Source organism: Argentina silus, assembly GCF_951799395.1.
Source record: "Argentina silus genome assembly, chromosome: 15".
Taxonomy (NCBI): Eukaryota; Metazoa; Chordata; class Actinopteri; order Argentiniformes; family Argentinidae; genus Argentina; species Argentina silus.
Genome location: NC_139669.1, coordinates 18515035 through 18536757, shown reverse-complemented (window position 1 = coordinate 18536757; position 21723 = coordinate 18515035). Strand labels below are relative to the sequence as shown.

At 47.5% G+C, this 21723-nt stretch overlaps 3 protein-coding genes across 3 annotated transcripts; all 3 read left to right on the top strand.

Annotated features, from left to right (window-relative positions):
* Window positions 1–190: 190 nt before the first annotated feature.
* slu7 (SLU7 homolog, splicing factor) lies at window positions 191–5775 on the top strand. The gene is made up of 16 exons (XM_083685695.1): window positions 191–304; window positions 789–974; window positions 1207–1360; window positions 1459–1539; window positions 1688–1852; window positions 1968–2036; window positions 2293–2334; window positions 2564–2689; window positions 2843–2940; window positions 3114–3181; window positions 3512–3651; window positions 3883–4044; window positions 4340–4444; window positions 4573–4647; window positions 4852–4974; window positions 5128–5775. Exons 2-16 carry the CDS (start codon window positions 808–810, stop codon window positions 5311–5313), a joined length of 1761 nt encoding a protein of 586 aa, XP_083541821.1. The 5' UTR covers window positions 191–304; window positions 789–807; the 3' UTR covers window positions 5314–5775.
* Window positions 5776–6498: 723 nt separating this feature from the next.
* Window positions 6499–8714, top strand: c1qtnf2 (C1q and TNF related 2). Its single transcript, XM_083686758.1, has 3 exons — window positions 6499–6643; window positions 7053–7310; window positions 7595–8714. The coding sequence occupies exons 1-3, from the start codon at window positions 6610–6612 to the stop codon at window positions 8233–8235; spliced, it is 933 nt and encodes a 310-aa protein (XP_083542884.1). The 5' UTR covers window positions 6499–6609; the 3' UTR covers window positions 8236–8714.
* Window positions 8715–9073: 359 nt separating this feature from the next.
* On the top strand, window positions 9074–21544 carry LOC310816485 (cyclin-J-like). Its single transcript, XM_083686712.1, has 6 exons — window positions 9074–9284; window positions 10287–10395; window positions 12691–12901; window positions 19950–20249; window positions 20538–20697; window positions 20868–21544. The coding sequence occupies exons 2-6, from the start codon at window positions 10318–10320 to the stop codon at window positions 21403–21405; spliced, it is 1287 nt and encodes a 428-aa protein (XP_083542838.1). The 5' UTR covers window positions 9074–9284; window positions 10287–10317; the 3' UTR covers window positions 21406–21544.
* The last annotated feature ends 179 nt before the right edge of the window (window positions 21545–21723 follow it).

Genomic DNA, 21723 nt, shown 5'->3' with positions numbered 1-21723 from the left:
ATTTATATCCGCTCTCACTGACAGTTGTGGAAGAAAATCACCAAGATGAGAAGATTTTCTACACTGGCAATCAAATCCAATCAGGGCAATGTATTAGTGTAAACGTGCACCACCGCGTCAATAGGTGTCGCACTGACAGGATGCTCTTTTTTTTCAGACCGCAGTAGAAGAAGAACATGTTGTGACGTAACGAGCCTGTTTGCGAAATGGCGACGTGCGTGTTGTAAACAGACAAGTGGAAAGCTAACCGAACTCCTTGTCCAAGTTGCAAGAGTTCACGTTGTTTTTGTTTTACCTCGACAAGGTAAGCAAGTCACACAATTGATTTAGCTTGAATTGTCCGTATTGGTTTTGTCACTTTACTGTAGTTCCCTATAAATTAGGAGCTATAGGCCTATGTAAAGTCAGCTGAGCTAGCTAACCTGCTACTGTTAGCATGGAAAAGGCCCCGTTGTTTTGCTACTGTCGTAGCTAGCTAGTCTTGCTAGGATGCTTTTTGGGATATATATATATATATATATCCCAAACATACATTATATAAAATACATTATATAAAATGTATATAATGTATGTATGTATGTACATGTGTATGTATATAATACATGTCTGACATCGTAACATTTTCAAGAAATATAACCAACAGCATTGACAGATCAGGGCCACAGCAGGGACCATGTTATCCAGCTGGCTAATATAGGAAATCTCTGGCTAAATCACACACATACTCAGAGTGAATTTGCTATTGTGTCCACTTGTGATAATTTACTCACGTGTGTGAACTGTTGCAGCTTTTTGCCGGCGGTAGTCATGCCTGAGGAAGGTGAAGCCGGGGCGTCGACTCAGGCCGACTCTGAGGGGGTGGTAGGTCTGGAGGAACCAAAGAAGATGACCAGGGAGGACTGGAGGAAGAAGAAGGAGTTGGAGGAGCAGAGGAAGCTCGGAAACGCACCAGCTGAGGTGGATGAAGAGGGAAAGTAAGTTGACATGAATGTGTATGGAGCCAGTCAGATGATAGATTTAGCCTTGCCGAGGCGGAACACTGCACAGACACAGTCCAATACAACCTGTGTCCAGATCTTTGGCCGAAGCCCTTTGACACAGAGGGAATGTGAGAGTGCCGAGTAGTTCCATTTGAAACGTTTCTCCTCTAAATTGACATGGTGCTGCTGCTGACCACTGACTTGTTCGTCTTCCTCTTGTTTTCAGAGACATCAACCCTCACATTCCACAGTATATCTCCTCAGTACCCTGGTATATAGATCCCTCCAAGAGACCCACCCTAAAGCATCAGAGACCCCAGGAGGAGAACCAGAAGCAGTACTCCTCCATCGGGGAGTGGTACAAGAGAGGAGTGCAAGAGGTGAGCTGCCTCCCTCACATGCGTGGAGCAAGACGCAAGCGAAATGACAAACATGATACAGAGTTCCCTTCAACTTGTCTTCTTGTCTCATGGTGCAGAAATCCGTCAGTACAAAATTCCGGAAGGGGTCATGTGAGAACTGCGGTGCAGCGACACATAAGAAGAAGGACTGCTTGGAGGTATTTTTAATTGGTTATAAAATGAGATGTTCATTGCCCTATGGATACCCTCAGAGCTGTTGTTAAATGTTTGATTTAAAACATTGAATGTTCTTATTAAGTCTAATTACTGCTTTGGCAATGCCACGCATCCCCTTCCCCTGCCCAGCGGCCCAGAAAGGTGGGGGCACAGTTCACTGGCAACGGCATGGCCCCAGATGAGCACAGTCAGATCCAGCTGGATTTGGACTACGACGGGAAGAGGGATCGCTGGAACGGGTATGACCCGGAAGATCACATGCGCATTGTGGAAGAGTATGCCAAAGTGGACCAGGTGAGTGACGGGAGAGGAATGCCATAGTAATGTCTCAGCGTTTCACAAGTACAACGTTGGTTCAACTTTGGTGGGACTTAATCAAAGTGAAGTCTTTCTTTTCTCCCAATCTCAGGCCAAACGAACCCTGAAGGCTCAGAAGCTCCAGGATGAGCTGGCCTCAGGGAAACTCATGGACCAAGCTGTAAGAGCTCTCATTCTCTAATCATTGAATAGCACTAGACTACTTTTATTTGTTTTAATTTGACATGGTGAGCTAACTTTAGCATGCTTTTTTTTTTTTTTTTTTATTATAATGTCTAAATGTTTTCCCCAATGTTTTTTTTTCTTTCAAAATGCTAATGTCAGAATTCTTCCAGGTGCTGTCAGCTCTCTGGTGCTGTGAGTGTGTTTGTGTATCAATATGTGTGTTGATATATACTCTGCTCTGTCCTCAATAGGGCTCCTCAAGAAAGCAGTGGGGAGATGACGAACACACCCAAGTACGACGATTATGAAAAATCAGTGACTACAATGTTTATGTCAGCTAAATCCTTAGAGCAGATAAACTGTTGTCTTTCGTGTAATGTTACTTTTAGACATCTGCGATGCATCTTATTTTAATGTAATGAATACAATTGCAGTCCCAACTTTAGCGGTTTGATACGGTTAGGATAATGTGCTTTTAGTACAAGCTAACCAATCCGCTAAACACCCTTCCTCTTTCCAAAGGAGCACAACAGTGAGGATGAGGATGAAGACAAGTATGCTGACGACATTGACATGCCCGGACAGAACTTTGACTCCAAGAGGCGCATCACAGTCAGGAACTTGCGTATCAGAGAAGACATTGCTAAGGTGAGAAGTGCGGTGCTGTTGTCTGTTTAGACATTGGACTGTTTAGACATCGGTCTGTTGAACATGAGCCATATACTGTACTGGTAGTTAGTGTTGTGTGTTGATGCAGAGGTGTACGATCTTTTCACTGTCTGTCTCCTTTGTTCCCTTTAGTACCTGAGAAATCTGGATCCAAACTCTGCCTACTACGACCCCAAGACTCGAGCCATGAGAGAGAATCCTTATTCCAACACTGGCATGAACCCAGACGAGTAGGTTAACTGTTATAATTCTGTAAATACAAGTAATGTTTAATTAATTACGCGTCAGAAATAACCAATACCTCCGATATCGTTACCGTGTCTCTGTAAAGCATCTGAAACAATGCTGTCCATCACAGGGAGACCCGTTCACTTTGTTTTTCTAATTTGTTTTTTTCTGGCAGAGTGGGGTACGCAGGAGACAACTTTGTGCGCTATTCTGGGGACACCATCACTATGGCCACGACACAGTGTAAGTTGCTCAGCCTCTCTTCCTGTCCTCTCTCCAAAAACTCAACATGTTTTTTCTCACAGATTTACATTTCACATTTTCCTAATATCCCCCTGTGGAGAAATCGGTATTTCCTTTCATTTATTTCTCGAAATGGTATCTAGAGAGGCCGTATCCTAATGCCAATATTCCTCATAGTTTTTAGTTTTTTTTTTTAAAGTTCAAACAGCTCTGAGAGAGAATTAGAAAATATGTTTAAGCAATATGTGTGACCAAATATCTTTATTCATCCCCCTTCTGATGTGACAATTGATTTCTGCATTCATAACCTTGGTCATGGTGTTCCTTCAGTGTTTGCCTGGGAGGCTTACGACAAAGGCTCAGAGGTGCACCTACAGGCCGACCCCACCAAGCTGGAGCTGCTGCACCAGTCCTTCAAAGTCAAGAAGGAGGACTTCAAGGACAAGCAGAAGGAGACCATCCTAGAGAGGGTACAGGGTCCACTCCGCATCATCTACGATTAGCAGGAATGTGTCCCTCGCCACAGGAATTGAATTCATCCTTTTTAATGTTAAAAGAACTGCACAGAGCAAGTTTCTTAGCCATGTTAAATGCAACCAACATATTCATAAAGCTGTATGGTTGTCCTAGTACAGTGGTGGATGCGGTTCTCCTAGTACAGAGGTTGATGTGGTTTTCCACTGTGCTTGGTGTGTTTCCAGTATGGAGGAGAGGAGCACTTGGACGCGCCCCCTCGGGAGCTGCTGCTGGCCCAGACGGAGGACTACGTAGAGTACTCGCGCCACGGGGCCGTGCTGAAGGGACAAGAGAAGGCCGTGGCCCGCTCCAAATACGAGGAGGACGTGCTCACCAGCAACCACTCGGTGAGACTTCCAGAACAGCCCATGTTCTAGAATAACCTCCGGACAGAAAAACACTGTGGCTTCAGTCAGAAGAAGAGTTTGAGTAGTCTAGAACAGCCCTGACTCACAAAAAGAAGAAGAAGAAGTGTGTGTGTGTGTGTGTGTGTGTGTGTGTGTGTGTGTGTGTGTGTGTGTGTGTGTGTGTGTGTGTGTGTGTGTGTGTGTGTGTGTGTGTGTGTGTGTGTGTGTGTGTGATGTTGAAAAGCCTACAACTAGACAACTAACCAGAGGTGTTTTTTTTGTATCTTCTTTCCAGTGTATCTGGGGGTCGTTCTGGCGTGAGGGCTTCTGGGGCTACAAGTGCTGCCACTCCATGGTCAAGCAGAGCTACTGCACCGGGGAGGCCGGGATCCAAACAGCAGTACGTACACTGTTAAATAGTGTTTAAACTACAATACCTTTTAAAGAGTGGGAATCCTATTGTCAAGGACAAACGCTGAGGGTATTAGGTTGTGGAGTCTGGTGATTGACAGATTTCTCTGCATATAGAGCAACTCGGCCTGCGTTCCGTTTGAGGAGGGGCTAGAGGAGCCGGGGGAGGAGGAGCCAAAGACTCTGCTGGAGGTAAGAGGCGTTGTGGAGATTCAGTGTCTCCCATAGACATTCATGCATGTGTATTCAAATGCAGAGATGATGTGGACAATCATATGCATGCTTCAATAGACACCCAATTACTGTATTGACATAAGATTTGTTATGAAGATGCCCCAACCGATTTGGCAGTCTTAAACTGTCAGTTGATGTTTGTATTAAAACTCATTACAACAGTTGCACCAAGAGAAGATGAAAGAGAAGAAAAAGAAGAAGAAGAGCAAGAAGAATAAGAAGAAGCATGGCTCGGATAGCAGTGACTCCGAGGATGAGGAGAAGAAGAAAGAGAAACTGAAGAAGGTAAACTGTGACTGCTTATGCCATCAGATTTGGCTTTCGTCCATGACCATGCGTTTGCGTACAAACATTGTACAGTTTGACTTCTGATTCCTGTGTCCGGTTATGTGTGTGTCATTCATGTGTTTGTCTGTGACTGTGTGTGTTGTCTCCCAGGCTCTGTGTGCGGAGGACAAGCGTCTGAAGACGGTGGAGGCTCTGCTGAAGGTGGATGAGAGGAAGCGGCCCTACAACAGCATGGGGGAGGTGAAGGAGCCTACCGAGGAGGAGATGGAGGCCTTCCGCATGAAACGTCCCCGAGAAGACGACCCCATGTTGGCCTTCCTGGCGCAGGGAGAGTGACCCCCCCCCCAGCACCACCTCTCCCTACCCCCATTACTATAGCCTTCCATCTAATAAGATGTAATATTTTACAGGGACCCCCCCGCCCCCCCCAACCGCATACCTGCATGCCGGTTTTCTAACATAAACATGGACGACCCTACCCATTACCCACTTCTCCCCCCTCTATTTCCCCCCCAGAGTCTCAAGTCCTATATCGCTGTGACCACCACCACAGTTGAGAGATTTTAGGATTTAAATGACCACCCCCTCTCTCAATTAGTTTTTTTTCTCTTGATCCCATCTGTCTGCCGTTCCCTGTATGATCATTGTGGTCACATGTTTTATTTTGGTGGTGTGTTTCCTGTTTGTAAATATAGAATGCATTTCGTACTACAGTGTGTCTGATACGGGGAACCATCTCCCTCTCTGTTAGCTCTGGAACAGATGTTTTTGGTGGAATAAAGACATTTTTATAGAAAATCTTTTTTGTATTTCATTTGTTTGAGCTGTTTCCATGGGGAGTACATGTAAACACAATCTCATAGATGAATAATAAGTGGAGGTGCATAAAGAAAAGACACATTCCTCTATAGGTGTTAAACACTGATTGCTTACAAATTGTTACTCTTCAAGTCTGCTAAAACATTTCTTGGCCCATGGCTAGTATGGCATAGTGCTGGTTTCAATCAGTGAAACTCAAAACAGGAGTATGAAAAAAGATGCTCTCCACTGCGTCAATCTCTTCCATCCTCTTGATTCTTCTACTACAGTGAATCTGGCCCTCATCCCCTATCTGTGAAATAGATGATAAAAGATTACCTTCTCATCTACAGGCCCACTGCAAAGGCTTAATCAGAGCTTTCTAATGTTTATTTTTTTGTAATCTTTTACTTTTAATTTTAAGTCATGATTCAATTTGCAGCACTAGCCAGCAAACACAGCCTCATCCGCCAGCTGGGATGTGTTTTATAGGTTTCTCAGTTCTTGGCACTTTGTCTGAACACAGAGGAGAAACATCTGGTCATCCTCATAGCTGATTTTGACTCTATTCAACTATGAGGCTGCGTCAGTCATGCAAACCCTTGTTGCCTTGGGGAGAATTAGTGACATCACCATGAAAGTATTTGTTGGCAGGGAACGCTGTTGCTGAAACAGGGTGGATGTTATGCGTTTGGGTTTAAGTTAAAATGTGCACAGGATTTCTTTACAATACCGTATGTTAGCATGATAGATTGACCGTACATTGGAGTATGTAGGCGGCAAGGTATTACGCATTTGCTCTTGTGGAAACGTTGGCTTGGCCAGCCCATACAGATGTTGCTGTTTATGAAGTTGAACTCTTCCGCTGGTGAGTAGCCTACACCGTTCTCTGTTTTTCTACTCAACAGGTTCTTTTAACAAGGGCATGCATGCACCATATTACAGATGATCCATTATGCATAACAATCTTGTTTAGTCATAGGGGCAATGCCATATTCATCAAAGAAGGAATACAGCTGCCTGTCCTACAGACAGTAGTTTGAATGGAATCTCTAAACAAGGTTTATTCCGTTTTTTTCTTTTTAGATTTTGCAGACAGCATATGCATGAAACTTTAGAGCCATGTCAATCTAATCTATATGATTACCAATATTGCCAGTTACCCTGATTGGGCTATAACTGACTGAAACCAAAACTACAACGCATTGTTGCTGAGCTTTGTACTACAGTACCATGACTCTCCAACTGAACTTTTATTTATTTTCCTTTCTGTTCAGCTGTCACCATGCTCCAGCTGTCCCTGATGCTCTGCTTGCTGGCTCTCTCTACCTCCCAGACCATATATCCCTTCTTCAAGAAAGGCCGCAATGTCACCATCCACTCCTCCCAGCTGGTGTGTAGTCTACCAGGCCCCCAAGGGCCCGCAGGTAACCCAGGGTTCCCAGGGTCCCCAGGGACGGTCGGCCCCATGGGCTCCCCAGGGAAGGATGGCCCGGATGGGAAGGATGGAAGAAAGGGGGACACGGGTGATAAAGGTAGGCATGGGACCTGTTGGAACACAGTGAAACTTCCCTTCCTTGACGATCCCGCTGATCTAACAGGATCGGATAAGTGAAAGCAGTGTCTCCACAGAGCTTACATCATGTCCAATCAGATGAGTTATCAGGAAGGAAGTGTGTTCTCCTTAAATGTATCATTTAAACAGGGCTATAGTCTGTGATATCACCTCCTATATTTTGTCACAGCAACACATTTACAAACTGTGCAGGATGATGTATCTGAGATACAGTGTGTGTGTGGTGATGTGTGTCATCCCAAGGTGAGATGGGGAGGACTGGGAACCCTGGTAAACTGGGTGTGAAGGGCCGTCAGGGCGTGGTGGGCAAGGCAGGGCCCAGAGGGCTGAAGGGAGCGCGTGGAGGTCCAGGCCTGGCTGGGCTCAGGGGTACGAAGGGGGAGACTGGAGACGTGGGTGAGACGGGTGCTCAGGGGGGCTGTAACTGTGCCACCAACACCCACTCAGCCTTCTCCGTGGCCATGACCAAGAGTTACCCCAAAGAGCGTCTACCAATCCGCTTCAGCCGCGTCCTGCTGAATGAGGGAAACCACTACAACACCAGCAGCGGCAAGTACGTCTGCGCCATCCCTGGCGTCTACTTCTTCACCTACGACATCACCTTGGCCAACAAGCACCTGGCGATCGGCCTGGTCCACAACGGCCAGTACAAGGTAAAGACGTTCGACGCCAACACAGGGAACTATGACGTGGCGTCCGGGTCCACGGTTCTGAGGCTGCAGCGTTCAGACCAGGTCTGGCTACAGATCTTCTACTCAGAGCAGAACGGGCTGTTCTTTGACCCGTTCTGGACTGATAGTCTCTTCACTGGGTTCCTTATCTACGCAGACCAGGAATATCTGGATGAGGTGGATAGGAAGGCCAATGAAGAAGCAGCATTATGATACATTGGACTAGAGTGATGCCTGTTCTGGTTCTGTTTGGATTATTGGAGTAAGTGTTTGCCATCCTATGTTTTGCATGTAGGGTTTATTTATACTCATGTCTGGTCAATAATCTAATACATTCTGTTAAATTACTGGAATATGATAAACAAACATGTCTTTGAAAATGTAAAAAAAAGAATACATATATACACATCTGACACCAGGTGGCACTTACTAGTCATCTGCTGCAACGTTTCTAGGTTAATCAGCAGGCATATCCATAGCTTTATATTGATCTGTTTAAGTAATTACCTCTGCATTTATTGATTGTTGATTGTAAGGGTGGAGGGGAAAATATTCTATGACTGTTTGGGAGTATGCGGGTGTAATTGCGGGTTAGGGTTAGACTTGTTAATGCTGTGTTGACTTAATAAAATGATAGAGTGCACCCACATATTAACCAAGGGTAATGGCTTCATAGGTAGGCCAAACCTATGACCAGTGTGAAACATTGCTTAGGCTATAATTAATGTTACAATAAATTATTCAACAGTTGATTTTGGAATATGTTTTAGGTTGATAACTGTAGCCTACTTTGCAATAAAATTTTATCATCACCGGATTGGTTGTTTTTTCATCCACATGTCAATCCATGTAGAGATCAATGAACGTTATTGATGGAAAAGGGGATATGGGGGTAATGTCCATTATAGGAGTCATAGTGGATTGGACTACAAATCCCAGATCACACTCGGTCTTCACGTATGCAGGTTCCCGAGCTCCTCGCCGCAGCTGGGGCAGCAGAATCACTTTGTTGAAGCGGAGCGTCGGCGAACACGGTGGAGGAAAACAACGGTGGAGAAGTGTAAACAGACGGAAAACAGCGGAATTAAAACACCGGTGACCGGCTCCTGAGCAGTCGTACTACTTTACCAACTGGATAAGGGTTCCCATTGCCGGTTTTACCCGACCAAGTGGAGAAAAGAAAAACTTCCCGAAGCAGACACATGTCACATTGAGGATGTCGGAGTGAAACAAAGGGGTCTGGGGGCATTCCCGTCGGAGTGGTGAGTGGCACAGCCGATGGAAATGTGGCTCCTGGAAAAGTTAGTCAGGTCCCTTGTATCAAATAATGATCAAGTCTGATTGACGAGCCGGGTTGGGTTTTTATGTTTTGTCCGGTGTGATTATGTTTTGTAGGCTACATACATAAGCAACATAGCAAGTGTAAGAAGGGTTCGTATTCTGTTGAACAACACTGTCATTTAGCTCGACTCGTGGTAGAGAAGGACGAATGAATGAGAGAGTCAGTGGGACTATTAATGGTTCTATTTATCAATAATCTCTATTGACAGTCTGACCATGTAGCCGTTTGGGAGAAGTTACTTTAGTTAACAGAGGTATTATTCTCACAATTGTTCCTGTTGCCTACTTCAAAAGGGGCCCTTTAAAGAAGATTAAAACACACGCCCACATGCATGGGAAATATGTTTTTTCGTTTTTTGATCGTTGCAAGATACATGTTTACTGTAAACATGGCTAAAATAGCCTAGTCATTGTGGTAGGGTTTCTTTCTTTATATGGTTTTTTGAAGAACCTGGTTTGCCAACGTTTCATATTACATTTTGCTTATGAATTCGTTTCATACGGTCAACATCTTTAACCTTATTTTCTCCCCTTATTGCCCTCTAAACTGCCTATTGCCGAATGTATTACTCAGTGGTACGGGTGCAATTATTCCCTCAAGACACATTATTTCTTTCTACATGATCATTTAGTCCAAGTTAAATTTGATTGTTATTCTGTCAGTTATATTTAATTATTTGAGCCTTTCTATGTCAAATACAGAGTGATATCTTGCACTTATATGCCATTTAGCTGACACTTTTATCCAAAGCGACTTAAATTGCAGTGAGTGCATATATTTCAGTATTATATGGTCCCAGCAGGAATCAAACCAACAACCTAAGTGTTGTTAGCGCCACAGAGGACCACTTTGGTGATCAGTCAGCATAGCAAACATGTAGTCGATGTGTCTTGACATGACACACATTGCGGTGTATTTGCAGAGTTGAACTTCATCCTTGTCGGCATCTCTGGATGGGAAAGATGGAAAGGGAGGTGCAGTGGTGGAAAGGACAGCTAGCCGCGGATATCCATCAATCCCTCCGTATCAAGGTGAGTTTCCTCAGCCCTCTGGTCTAGTTCTTGAGTTTCCGCCCTTTGGACCGTTTCCTACCTTGTATGAGATGAATGATTGTTTTTGGGGATGTTCACTGTAGGAGGATTTTGTTTCGGTACTTTGCCAATACCTGAGGTTCGCCTTTGCTTATACAGCTTAAGCCTGAACATTTTATTTTATATTTCTATTTAAAATCAATTTATTTGTTGACAAACAGATTATAAGTAGTGATAATTTAGCAACATTGAGCGGCCTAAGGAAGGACGTGATAGAATAGACGCTAACTTAGCAGCTCCTCCGCATATTGCATGTAATGCAGTGAATATGTGAAGAGATGATTCCACTGACACTGCCGTCTATTTAAACATGATCTCATTTAGATTACTCAGAGGGGTTAAGGCTCATTAATTGGCAAATGCCTTAATTAACCTCCAGCTTGATCATATATTCTTCCTGTGTGGTGGTTTAATGGAACCATCTGTCACTTGACTGGCATCTTCATATTTGAAGCCAGGATTTTCAAGCTAATTTGATTCTCTAAGCAGTGGAATAGGGGTGATGTGGAGCTGGGGGCGGGCTGGGCTGGAGCAGCTGCCCCCTCCCTTGAAGAATGTACTCATGTTCTTTCCCTCAAGTCTGCCTGTGTGAGGCTCAGTATGAGATGTCATAGAGTATAGTCTGTGTCCAGGGGGGGTTGATTTCTACATTCCAGTCACACCAGAACAGATCTAAACCCAGTATTAATCCATTTGGTAAAATGGATGATCTTGGTGTAATTTTATATAAGAACAAAAAGAAAAGAGAGAAAAACATACATTTGTATAGGGTCCAATAACAACCCCCCCCTACCCCCCCCCCCCCCCCCCCCCCCACACACACACACACACAGCAGTCACCCCACAGCAATAATGCCCTGATGTGGGTGATAACACTGGTGTGTAGCATGTGGTAAATTATCAGACATGCAAATCAGGAGGCAGCTGTGGAATCCTTAATTATGTTGCAGTTTCCCCACAAAGGCCACCCCTCCCAGTCTAGCATCCCCCCCCCCCCCACACACACACAGTCCTGCACCCCCAGACAGACAGATGGACCAGAGGCACGCAGGAAAGGGGGCGGGGGAGGAGGGGGGGGTGGTAGTTGGTGTAGTTTTTGGTGAGAGCTGTTAGTGGTGGTAGTGGTGGTGGGGGCGAGGGGGAGGCACTTTAAATATCTATTTGGATTCAATTTAACTGTCACCTTATCGACACCATTGTTCCTGTATTATCCTCAGCAAGCAGTTGATCAGCATGTGTGGGGAGATGTGTTGCACCATAGCACAGTAGTCATGCTGGAAGGTACAGCACTAAGCAAGCCATGTATATGTCTGTCATTGTCCACTATTGTTAAGCACGTCTGTGTTCACTAAAGACAAGACTTTAAACATGGGACAGTGCTATTTGGACAACCCAATGGGCAGGGGATGTTTTCCAGGACAACAGTTTTAACTTTTTTATTTTTTTTTATTTTTTGTGGGTGTTTTGTTGTTGTTGTGTGCCTCTGTCTAAATGAAGCACACAAAACTGGTTGTACTTAAGAGATTAATCCAGCCCTCAATCTGCTAATAAATCCACATCATAAAGCCCTTGTTTTTATATTCAATATTCTTTTATGTATGAAAAAAAAAAATATTTGTAAAACTAAAGCAACTAATCTTTTTAGCTTTTAAAGCAAAGCCTGTATTGGGATTCGCACAGAGATGACATGTGGGAGAACAGTTTGTTTCTTCTTTGTCAGACTCATCTCAAGGCTGGAGCCTCATGTTCCCCTCTTCTCTCTGCTTGACTAGGAGGAGACAGGCCCTGATTCAATGCTAATGCCCTCAAGTGTCTTCCTCTCTGCTTTGAAACACCGGCACCTAATTGAACATGAATAGGAGATATGCTAGGGGTGAAACCTAATCCAATCTGCTGCTGAACCTCCATGGGGGAACCGTGTCCTCCTCCCCTCCTCCTCCTCCTCAGTCCCCCCCCCCCCACAGACTCCCACACTGACCTAAATTGGTGTCTATGTACAGGGATGAAATGTTAAAGTGGGTTCAGTGGGTCTATAGGTCGAACAATGTTTCCAGTAGCAGGAGGCATAACTGTCTGCTATGATTGTGAGTCTACGGCGTCTGACTATACACGGTGGATGCCTCAACACTTTCCTATCGCTGGTTCTGTCATATCAGTATATGAAGGACTTTGGACAATGGAGATTCACCTTGTATAACGTCCCTCTCCCTCTCCCTCTCTCGCCCTCTTCTGTAGGAGTTGAAGTTGCCGGCCTACCGTGCCCACTCTCCTCAGATTGGCATGCGCCGCTACTTTGCCGACCTGCTGGCCATCCTGAGTAACCGCTACCAGCTGTGCCCCACAGCGCGCCACCTGGCCGTCTATCTGCTGGACCTGTTCATGGACCACTACGACGTGGCCGTCAAGCAGCTCTACGTGATCGGCCTCTCCTGTCTGCTCCTCGCTAGTGAGTCCCCGCCTCTCTCTCTCTCTCTCTCTCTCTCTCTGTCTCTCAGGCTCCAACGCGCCTCGTTTGGTTTGGTTTATTTTCCCAGCGTCCCGGAACTATGCACGTTACAACTTCCAAGTTAGTTTGCGTCTCCGGGTTCCCGCAGAACAGTTGATTTGAGCACACATGCCAGAGGGTGAGTAAATAGAACGTATGGGGGAACGTGTTTGTTTTTTGGCTTATTTCTTTGGGAGATGTCAAAGCTCATTACGTCGTGTAAGGCTTGGTGTTCAGGCTTTGAGAATGAAAGAGGGAAAAAAAAATAGGGAGTTCTGAAACTGGATTGGGGTCTGGCTGTGACTCAAGACGCTACAGAGCCTATGCACTTTGCACACTCATAACCTCCTAACGCGTGGGTCGAGAGGTGTTTGTTTGGTAGCTCAGGAAGATGGTAAAAGACCAGGAATGAGGCAACGACAGGGAGAGCTCATCGTGACAGGAAACCGTCACACAGACAGCCAGCCAGCCAGCCAGCCAGCCAGCCAGACCCTCAGTTCCGATACAGCCTCTTTAAGTCTCTGTAATGACAGTTTACCGTGAGCACGAGCTGATGCCTGGAAAACAAGATCACCGTTGTGGTGCCATGACTGTCCCATTGTTTTGAGAGCAACCTTGTCTGTCTGTGGGGGGGGATTATGCTTGTCTCTGCATAACTTCACAAGCACGTGTTGTGTGATGCTATCTCTCCTCACACGTCTGGGGGTTTTGGCTCCGCGCTTCGAGACGCTCTTCTAGGATCCCCATCACAACCATCAAGGGGCAAAATGTCCCTCAGTAAAACACGTGTTTGGACCTTCAAGTGTCTGAGTGAGAAATGCACACAGCTCTGCTGAAGGAAGGTTGGACCTGGGTTGAGATTGTCAGGCTGACTCCCCGTGCTTGTGTAGGAGAAGGCCCTAGTTGTTGCTGTGATACTACTGCTGCATGTGCGTCTTGGTTTCTGTCATTATGCTGTTGGTGATGTGTGTTGCTGTGCAGGAGGGGTAGCCCTAGTTATTTGTGTGTTGATGTGTCAGTGTGTGTCTGGTGATTAACTGGCTGTGGGGCTCTGTATATTAACACAGCACACAGCATCATGGGTAATTAGACTAATGATGCCGTCAAACTGGGAGTCTGGGACAGAGCCTACTCACTAGGGAGGTGTGTGTGTGTGTGTGTGTGTGTGTGTGTGTGTGTGTGTGTGTGTGTGTGTGTGTGTGTGTGTGTGTGTGCGCGCGCACTTGCGTGCGTGTGTGTGCGCTCATGCGTGTTGTGACAGAGAAGCTTTACGGTGGTATCATGAGACTTTAAAGGAGAATTCATTTGAATAGCAATGAAGGAATGAAAATGTATGGACCAAACCCTTGTCAGAGCATCCTTTATGAGATGAATGAAGCCTTTTATTTCATCTTATGATTTGCTCCTTTCAGAGAGAGCAGAGGCAGAATCTCCTCTCGTCATGCCTCCTCCCGTACTCTGGGGAGTCACCGGTGCCGATTGATGAAGGCTTGAAAGGGCATTTGATTCAAACTTGTCCCGGGTTTCTAGCTGTTCTGAGGTGCTTACGGAATCTGGCCTAGTTATTGAACTGCCTCCCCAGGTCTCAGTGGGCCGGGATCACTTCAGATGCTCCCTCTTTGACAGACACACATTGTCTTTGTTAAAATTCCACTGGCTTCCGCACTCTGTTAATTAATCCCTACCTCTATTGTGCCTCTCAACAGTCACTGCTTAATCCTGTTAGCCTATTGTGTGTGTGTGTGTGTGTGTGTGTGTGTGTGTGTTGTAACAGTAGTCTATTTGCAGGAGGAAGGAAGTGGCAGGACTGCTTCATAGCCACAAGGATAGGCTGAACGCCATTGTTCGTACCTCCACACAGTGAGCCCTCATTTCAGCAGAAACAAAATGCGATCCTTTAGGAATCCATGTCCTTTACATTGTCTGATGATTTCAATGGCATTTGTTGATGCAAAAAACCCCCCACAAAGACGCAGTTTCATTTCACCAAGGTTGTCCCTTTCCCAAGCTCACTCTATTCCCACTGTGTCCCAGTAGCTACATCAGTCACCCTGGCGTCCCCTTGTCCCTGAAGTCAGAGCACTCTGCAAAGCAGCTATTTGTCATGTCCAATGACATCACGGACGTGTGACTCATTGTGTGTCATTCTTGCTGTGGTGAGTTTGTGTGACAGTGTGTGTAGAGGTTCGTTGGTGTGTCTCTCTCCATAGATAGACTTTTGTTTCTTTCTCTCCCCCCACTAAGGTCTGAGATGCTGACGTTTTGTACTATACCCTTCCAGTACAGTACACATTGTATTGTCACTGCCATTTAAAGCCCAGAAGCAGACCTGTGCTGGTTGTAAGTCGTTGTTTGAATGTGTTGAATGTGTGTGTGTGTGTGTGTGTGGGGGGGGGGGGGGCTGAGTTTCCTAGGTTTCCTAGGTTTATCTGGATGTTGTGTGTGTGTGTGTTTTGCGTTATCTTTAATGTGTGGTGGGTGACTTTGGTGGCTGGTGGGTTTGATTTGGAGACAGGGCTTTTAAAAGAGCATCCCCCCCTCCTCTCACACACACACACACACATAGACAGACACACACTGAGGCCTGGGGGCCCGGGGGTAGGGAGCGACTGTGTGCAGAGGGGCACCTGCCATATGCTCCCAGAGTCAGGCCCAAACAAAAGCCCCTCAACACGAGCAGACCGGCCAGCCAGCCCCTTCCCAGAGTGGGGGAGGGGAGGTGTGTGTGTGTGTGTGTGTGTGTGTGCGCGTGTCAGAGTGGCTGCAACGATGAGGCACTAGTACTAATGGCTATTTTGTACCTTACCAAACTAAAACACAACTTCCAGGGATGGCTAATAGATTGTCATAAAAAGGCTTTATTTTGTAACCGTAGTTTCAGTATAGCACATCACTTCATATGGTAATATCACCATCCTAAATAAAGACCGTGGTTGTGGTGGTGTGCCAGAGATAGAGTTTCCCCTCCACTGCTCTACTGCTGGTGTGTCCTCTCTCCCTCCCTCCCTCCCTCTCCCTCACCTAGTCAGGGCTAGGCAGGCCCAACCCGTCCTGAGACAGGGGCCCGTAAAAGCAGCCCTCCACCCCCGGGGGGGTTGGGAAATGAGTGGAGCGGCGCTTCAAAGGCAGGTCGGCGGCTGATGTTAAACAGGGTGGAAATGGGGGGGGGGGGGGGGCATGCAAAGTGGGGCGTGTATGAACTGAAACCCACAGCGGGGCGCCCCGATATGTAGATTAACAGAGAGCCACGGTCCCCCCCTCTCAGGGGCTTGATGATCATTCTGAGGGAATTAATCTGCGCCCCATAATTAAAGAAATTACCTAGAGATGTAAAGATGGATCTAGGACAGGGATTTGAATCTTTTTTTTTGTTTATTTTTTGAAGAGGGGTTTGGAAATAGTTATAAGATTAAAAAAAATAGCTGATTTCTCATGCCATGTTGTCTATACTTCAGTCTCTCAATTAAGATAAAAAAAAAAAAAGAAGCTTTGTTTACCAAACAATTGTTCGATACAAAACTATGGCGTAACAGATTTGATTGAAAGTGCTAGATTGGCAGTATGAGGGGGTCATCTTTGCCCCCCTTCACCTCCCTACCTCCCTCCCTCCTCACCCCTAAAGCGTCTACTGCCCCGGTCGGGAGACGCCCGTCCGTCCCAGAGAGGGGTGAGGACTGTTGGATTCTTCCTGGTCACCGAAGCGTTAGCATCAGGGGTCAGAGGTCAGGGCAGGCCTACATTGTGTCAGCCGTCGAAGCTAGGTGTGGCTACCCAGGGGTGGCTGCCCAGGGGGAGCCTGCGGTTGAGCTGTGACCAATGTCACACTCCCAATGAAAGACGAGAAGGCAAATTAAAAAGGTTTAAAGAGCAGAGAGGAAATTCCTCCAGAGCTGTCGAGAGCGAGAGAGCAAGCGAACGCATAAGTGTGTTCTTTATTAGCTCTGAAAAGAGGAGATGTAGTAGTTGGTTGAGTTTTTGTTGTTTTGATTATTAAAACTGTAAAAGTGTGTTCCTAAGATCGGTTATTTCTAGCATCACTTAAGCCGGGCATACAGTACACGACTTTGGCCCCATTTTAGCTGTCCCCGACCCATTTTAGCTGTCCCCGACACGTTTTAGCTGTCCCTGATACGTTTTAGCTGTCCTAGACCCGTTCTATTTGTCCTAGACACGTTTTAGAGATCTGAGACAAAATCCCGTTGTGGCCTAGTCAGAGTGCGTGGCCGCCACCAGCGCTCGTTTCACGTGACGCCGTCCGAGGGCTACACATCCCGTCTTTGACGTCCCAATATTCTCAAAAAGGCACAAAATCAGCAACGCTCTTGTCGTGTGAGACGTGCGCTCACAACTTTTGACAACGGTGATCGGCAATCGCCAATGAGAGCTCACCAGGCACCGTCTTGTCTCGTCTCGTGACGAACAAAGTCCTGTTTTTTTTTTGTTTTTTTTCGCGAGACAGCGCAGTATCGAGACTCCTCTCGACCAAGTGAAAGGAAAGACGGTGGTTTAATGAGAGGCTCAGCGATGTCGTGTCGTGTACACCCAGTATGAGTTGCTTTCCCCTTCGCGTGAGCTGATATGTGAGAGGTTTGTTGATGAGGCGATCCTGATTCAGTGAAGGATAGCAGATTAAAGTGTTATGGTCCTAGACAGGAAGATATGATCTCTGTGTGGCCACGGTAGAGAGACATGGTAACAGTAGCCTCTCTTCCCCCCTCTGGTCTAGCAGTGCTGCCTGCTCTCAGGTTTCTAACTGTTCTTTATCTCCATAATCCCTTGCAGCACACCTGGAAGGAGGACACACATCCTGTCCTTACCTCTACCTGACCCCCTCACCTTTCACCCCCCCCCCCCCCCCCCCCCCCCGTCTCTGACCTCTCTCATCACTTACTGACACACACTTCCACTGGTACGACCCACCGGTCGGACCTGCCGCCCCTCCTGAGGGCTCTATCTTGATGAGACCTACAGGAGCCCTGTCGTTTTAGTGCTTGGCTCAGCAGAGCTAGTTTGCGTTGAGAGTTGAGCTCTCTCCAGCTCCACAGCTTCAGATAGGATCGTTTAGCAACCGGCATTCCAGGTAGGCTGCTGAACTCAGAGGAACGCAGAGGAATGCACCCGCACTCTCACAGACCACAGACAGTCAAGACGTACAACTCACCGGTGTCAGAATGTTTTTTTTTATTTTTTATTATTATTTCCGTTATGGGGACTTTAATCACTGTTTAATCCAAGTGTAAACACGAGACAGCTCGGTTCTAATCCTTGTGGTGAGCCCTCGTGTAGTAATGAACACTTAAGGAAGACTAGTACTAGTACCCTTTTGTATCTCTTCCTTCCACTTCTTTTTTACAGCCATGTTGTTTGGGTTGAGGTAGGTTTTTGTGTCCTTTGTTTCACACATACGCCCAATCAATGTCGTCGTAAAAAAACCAAGAGAGCAATCACGCAGCACAATGAGAAGACTAACACACACTGTCCCTACAAATCCCCTATTGACAGGATCAAAGGGGGAGGGGGGGGGGGTTAGAGATGGAAGGGGCATTAATGACTATTTATGGCTACGTCCGTGGACACAAGCAGTCCAGCAGACAGACGAGCACAGGAGGATGTGAGGGTGAGTGGGCAGGTGTGGACTGAGCTTTGAGGCTGGGCTGGGCCCGCACTAAAGGCTGCAGGCAGCCAGCCGCTGGGGGGGAGGGGGGAGGGAAACAGCAGTGCTGTTGGCAGTGTTTCCTGTTCTGGTGTGGAGATGCCATTACTGTCTGAGTGCTAATTGCCCCCTGGCCTCCTGGGCAGCATTCTCTTTCTCTCTCTCTCTCTCTCTCTCTCTCTCGCTACGGTTTATGGCAGGAGCCCCTATTCTCTCACTCTGCTTCTGAGGCAGAAATGGAGAGATGGAAATAGTGAAGAGGGGAAAGCACAGCCCAGGAGAGGCAGGCCTGTTCAGTGGTTCAAGTGTTGACAATACAAGGTGGATGACACACAGCTTCCTATATCTCCCACCTCGTTGTCATGACGTTCGTACTGCCGGTCGCCGCAGGATACGTGTCATCTTAACCAATGGTGTGTTCTTGTCATATCCGACAGGGTGTGTACAGTTTGACATGGATTGTCCGTAGAATGTTAATCCAAGCTGGTAGGTTTAGTACTTATTCAGTAATGTTCTTGTGGGACGTTCCTTGAACAACAAGTGTGGGTGTGTGTGTGTGTGTGTGTGTGTGTGTGTGTGTGTGTGTGTGTGTGTTGGGCCAGCCAGGTGATAAAATGTTGTGTTGTTATGTTATATCTGTTTTAGCAACCCCTTCCTCTCCAGTTTTCCCGCTCAATGAAGTTGAGAGAGAGATCGAGAGATCTTAAATTCTTCACATTCAAAATGCACCTTTGTGGAATGAATGTGATACTACTTTATATTGCATGGCAGTGAGAGGGGGGGAGGGGAGGAGGGGGCCTGCAGCACTCCTGGATTACAGGCAAAATGAGTCCTGTTCATTGGTCACATAGGCATGTGAGGCCGAGGGGCTGTTGCTATGGAGAAGAGAATGTTGGTTGAGCTTTGAAGGCTGTTGGGTAATGATATTGCTGTGGAGTTTCAGAGTGGATGATTGGGCTGGAGATCAGATTGAGTGAGGGGCTTTGTCTTGAAATATTAAGCTTGTTATCCTCCAGCACCCACTCCTGTAGCCTCCACCCACACCCTCCAACCCACTTCCATGGAGGGACGTTATGAGGGCAGCTTTGGGCGTGTCCTGACAGCTCACCGGCGATTCTAACAGCAGACACAATTGTACAGAGCAGTAGTTCCCATCCGTTTCCCCTACGTCATAAACAATAAACAAAACCATGTTTCTAGACACGTAGTCCTACCCCGACTGACCGTTTTGGACTACTTTTTGAAAGCGTGAATTATTCGGTTTCACGGTTTCATCGCCCTCTAAACTGTCAGCGGTATCCTTTGTGTAAGCCTACCTCTTAACCCCCTCCCTCGCTCCCTCGCTCTCCCCTGTAGGCAAGTTTGAGGAGAAGGAGGACCGCGTTCCCAAGCTGGAGCAGCTCAACTCTCTGGGCTTCATGTGCAGTCTGAACCTGGTGCTCAACAAGCGCGACCTCATCAAGATGGAGCTGCTGCTGCTGGAGACATTTGGCTGGAACCTGTGCATGCCCACGCCGGCCCACTTCATAGACTACTACCTCCACGCCTCGGTCCAGGAGGGTGACCTCTACAACGGCTGGCCCCTCTCCTCCCTCTCCAAGACCAAGTCCTTCATGGACAAGTACACACACTACTTCCTGGAGGTGTCGCTGCAAGGTGAGGGAGGGAGGGAGGGAGGGTTGGTGAATGGTGGGATAGAGAGGGAAAGAATAGATAGATAGATAAGGGAAAAAAAGAGACACCTGTGGCAGTTTTTCTTATTCTCGACTGTATGACTTTTTCTTTTCTTTTCTATTTGTGTCTGCATCTTTTCCCATATGACTTTACAACATTCTTGGATGGAAAAAGTGTTTCATTTGCCATGGTGGACTTGAGTTTGAGAGCTCTGGACAGTTGTTTGATGATTTGTCTGTCTCTCTGTGTGTGTGCGTGTGCGTGCTCCAGACCACGCCTTCCTCAGTTTCCGGCCGTCTCAGGTTGCGGCGGCGTGCGTCGCGGCGTCCCGCATCTGTCTCCAGATCTCTCCCAGCTGGACCACCGCCCTCCACCTGCTCACCGGATACACCTGGGACCACCTCACCCAGTGCATCGAACTCATGCTGCTGTAAGAGATACACACGAGCCTGTGCATACACACACACACACCCACACACACACACACACACACACACAAATTTCAAATCTAATGCTTGCATGCGATGACACACAAACTCTTGTTGTCTGTTTTGAAGGTGATGATAACAATGTTGTTCTCTCTCTCTCTCTTTTCTGCAGTGCCCATGACAATGATGTGAAAGAGGCCAACAAAACCAAATCCACCCCTCCGTCTCGCTCCTCGCTGCAGTCCCAGCTTCAGCCCTCCCACCTCTCCCCAATATCAGCCATCCAGAGACCTGCCTCCTCCTCCTCCTCCTCCTCCTCCTCCACCTCCACCCCACAGCAGCTGCTGTTCCAGCCAGGAGGCTTCCCACACCTCTCCCAGCACTCCCCCTCCCTATCCCACCTGCACGTGCTAGCCGACTCCCAGGCTCTGGGGCCTGTGGTGTCCCAGGACTTCCTACAGAGCCACAGGATGGGTCTACTGGCAGGGGCCGGGACCATGACCTCCAGAGGGGCCTTCCCCTCGTATCCCAGCCTGACCTCGGGGCTCCAGCCGGGGCCTCGGGCGCTGCCGCTCCAGGGCCCCATCTCCATGCAGGTGGCCCTGGCCGCCGAGCCCCGCCACTGCCTGAGCATGGCCTACAGCGGGGGCTACCTGGGCGCCCACCACGCCGCCCACCACCCCTTCGCCGCGGGCTGCTTCGACAGGTGACGCCAGGAGACGGAGAGGGAAATGAAACCCCAACGGGAGTTTACTCCTCTTCCATCCCTCCTTCCCCCCCCTCTACGCTCCATCGCAGACCTCCTCTCTCTCTCCGTCAGCACGCCGCCCTCCGCCCGCCCCGCGCCCCCCTCCCTCAGACAGAGACAACGCCTCAAACGCAAACAGAGGTCAAGAGTCAGGGTGGACCCATCAGAGGTCATCACGCTGACATGACCCCCCCCTTCCCCGGCCGCCGGCTGGCGTTGGAACACTGTGTCAAACCAAACCACGAGGACAGAATACCACAACATTGATGTCGCCACAGAA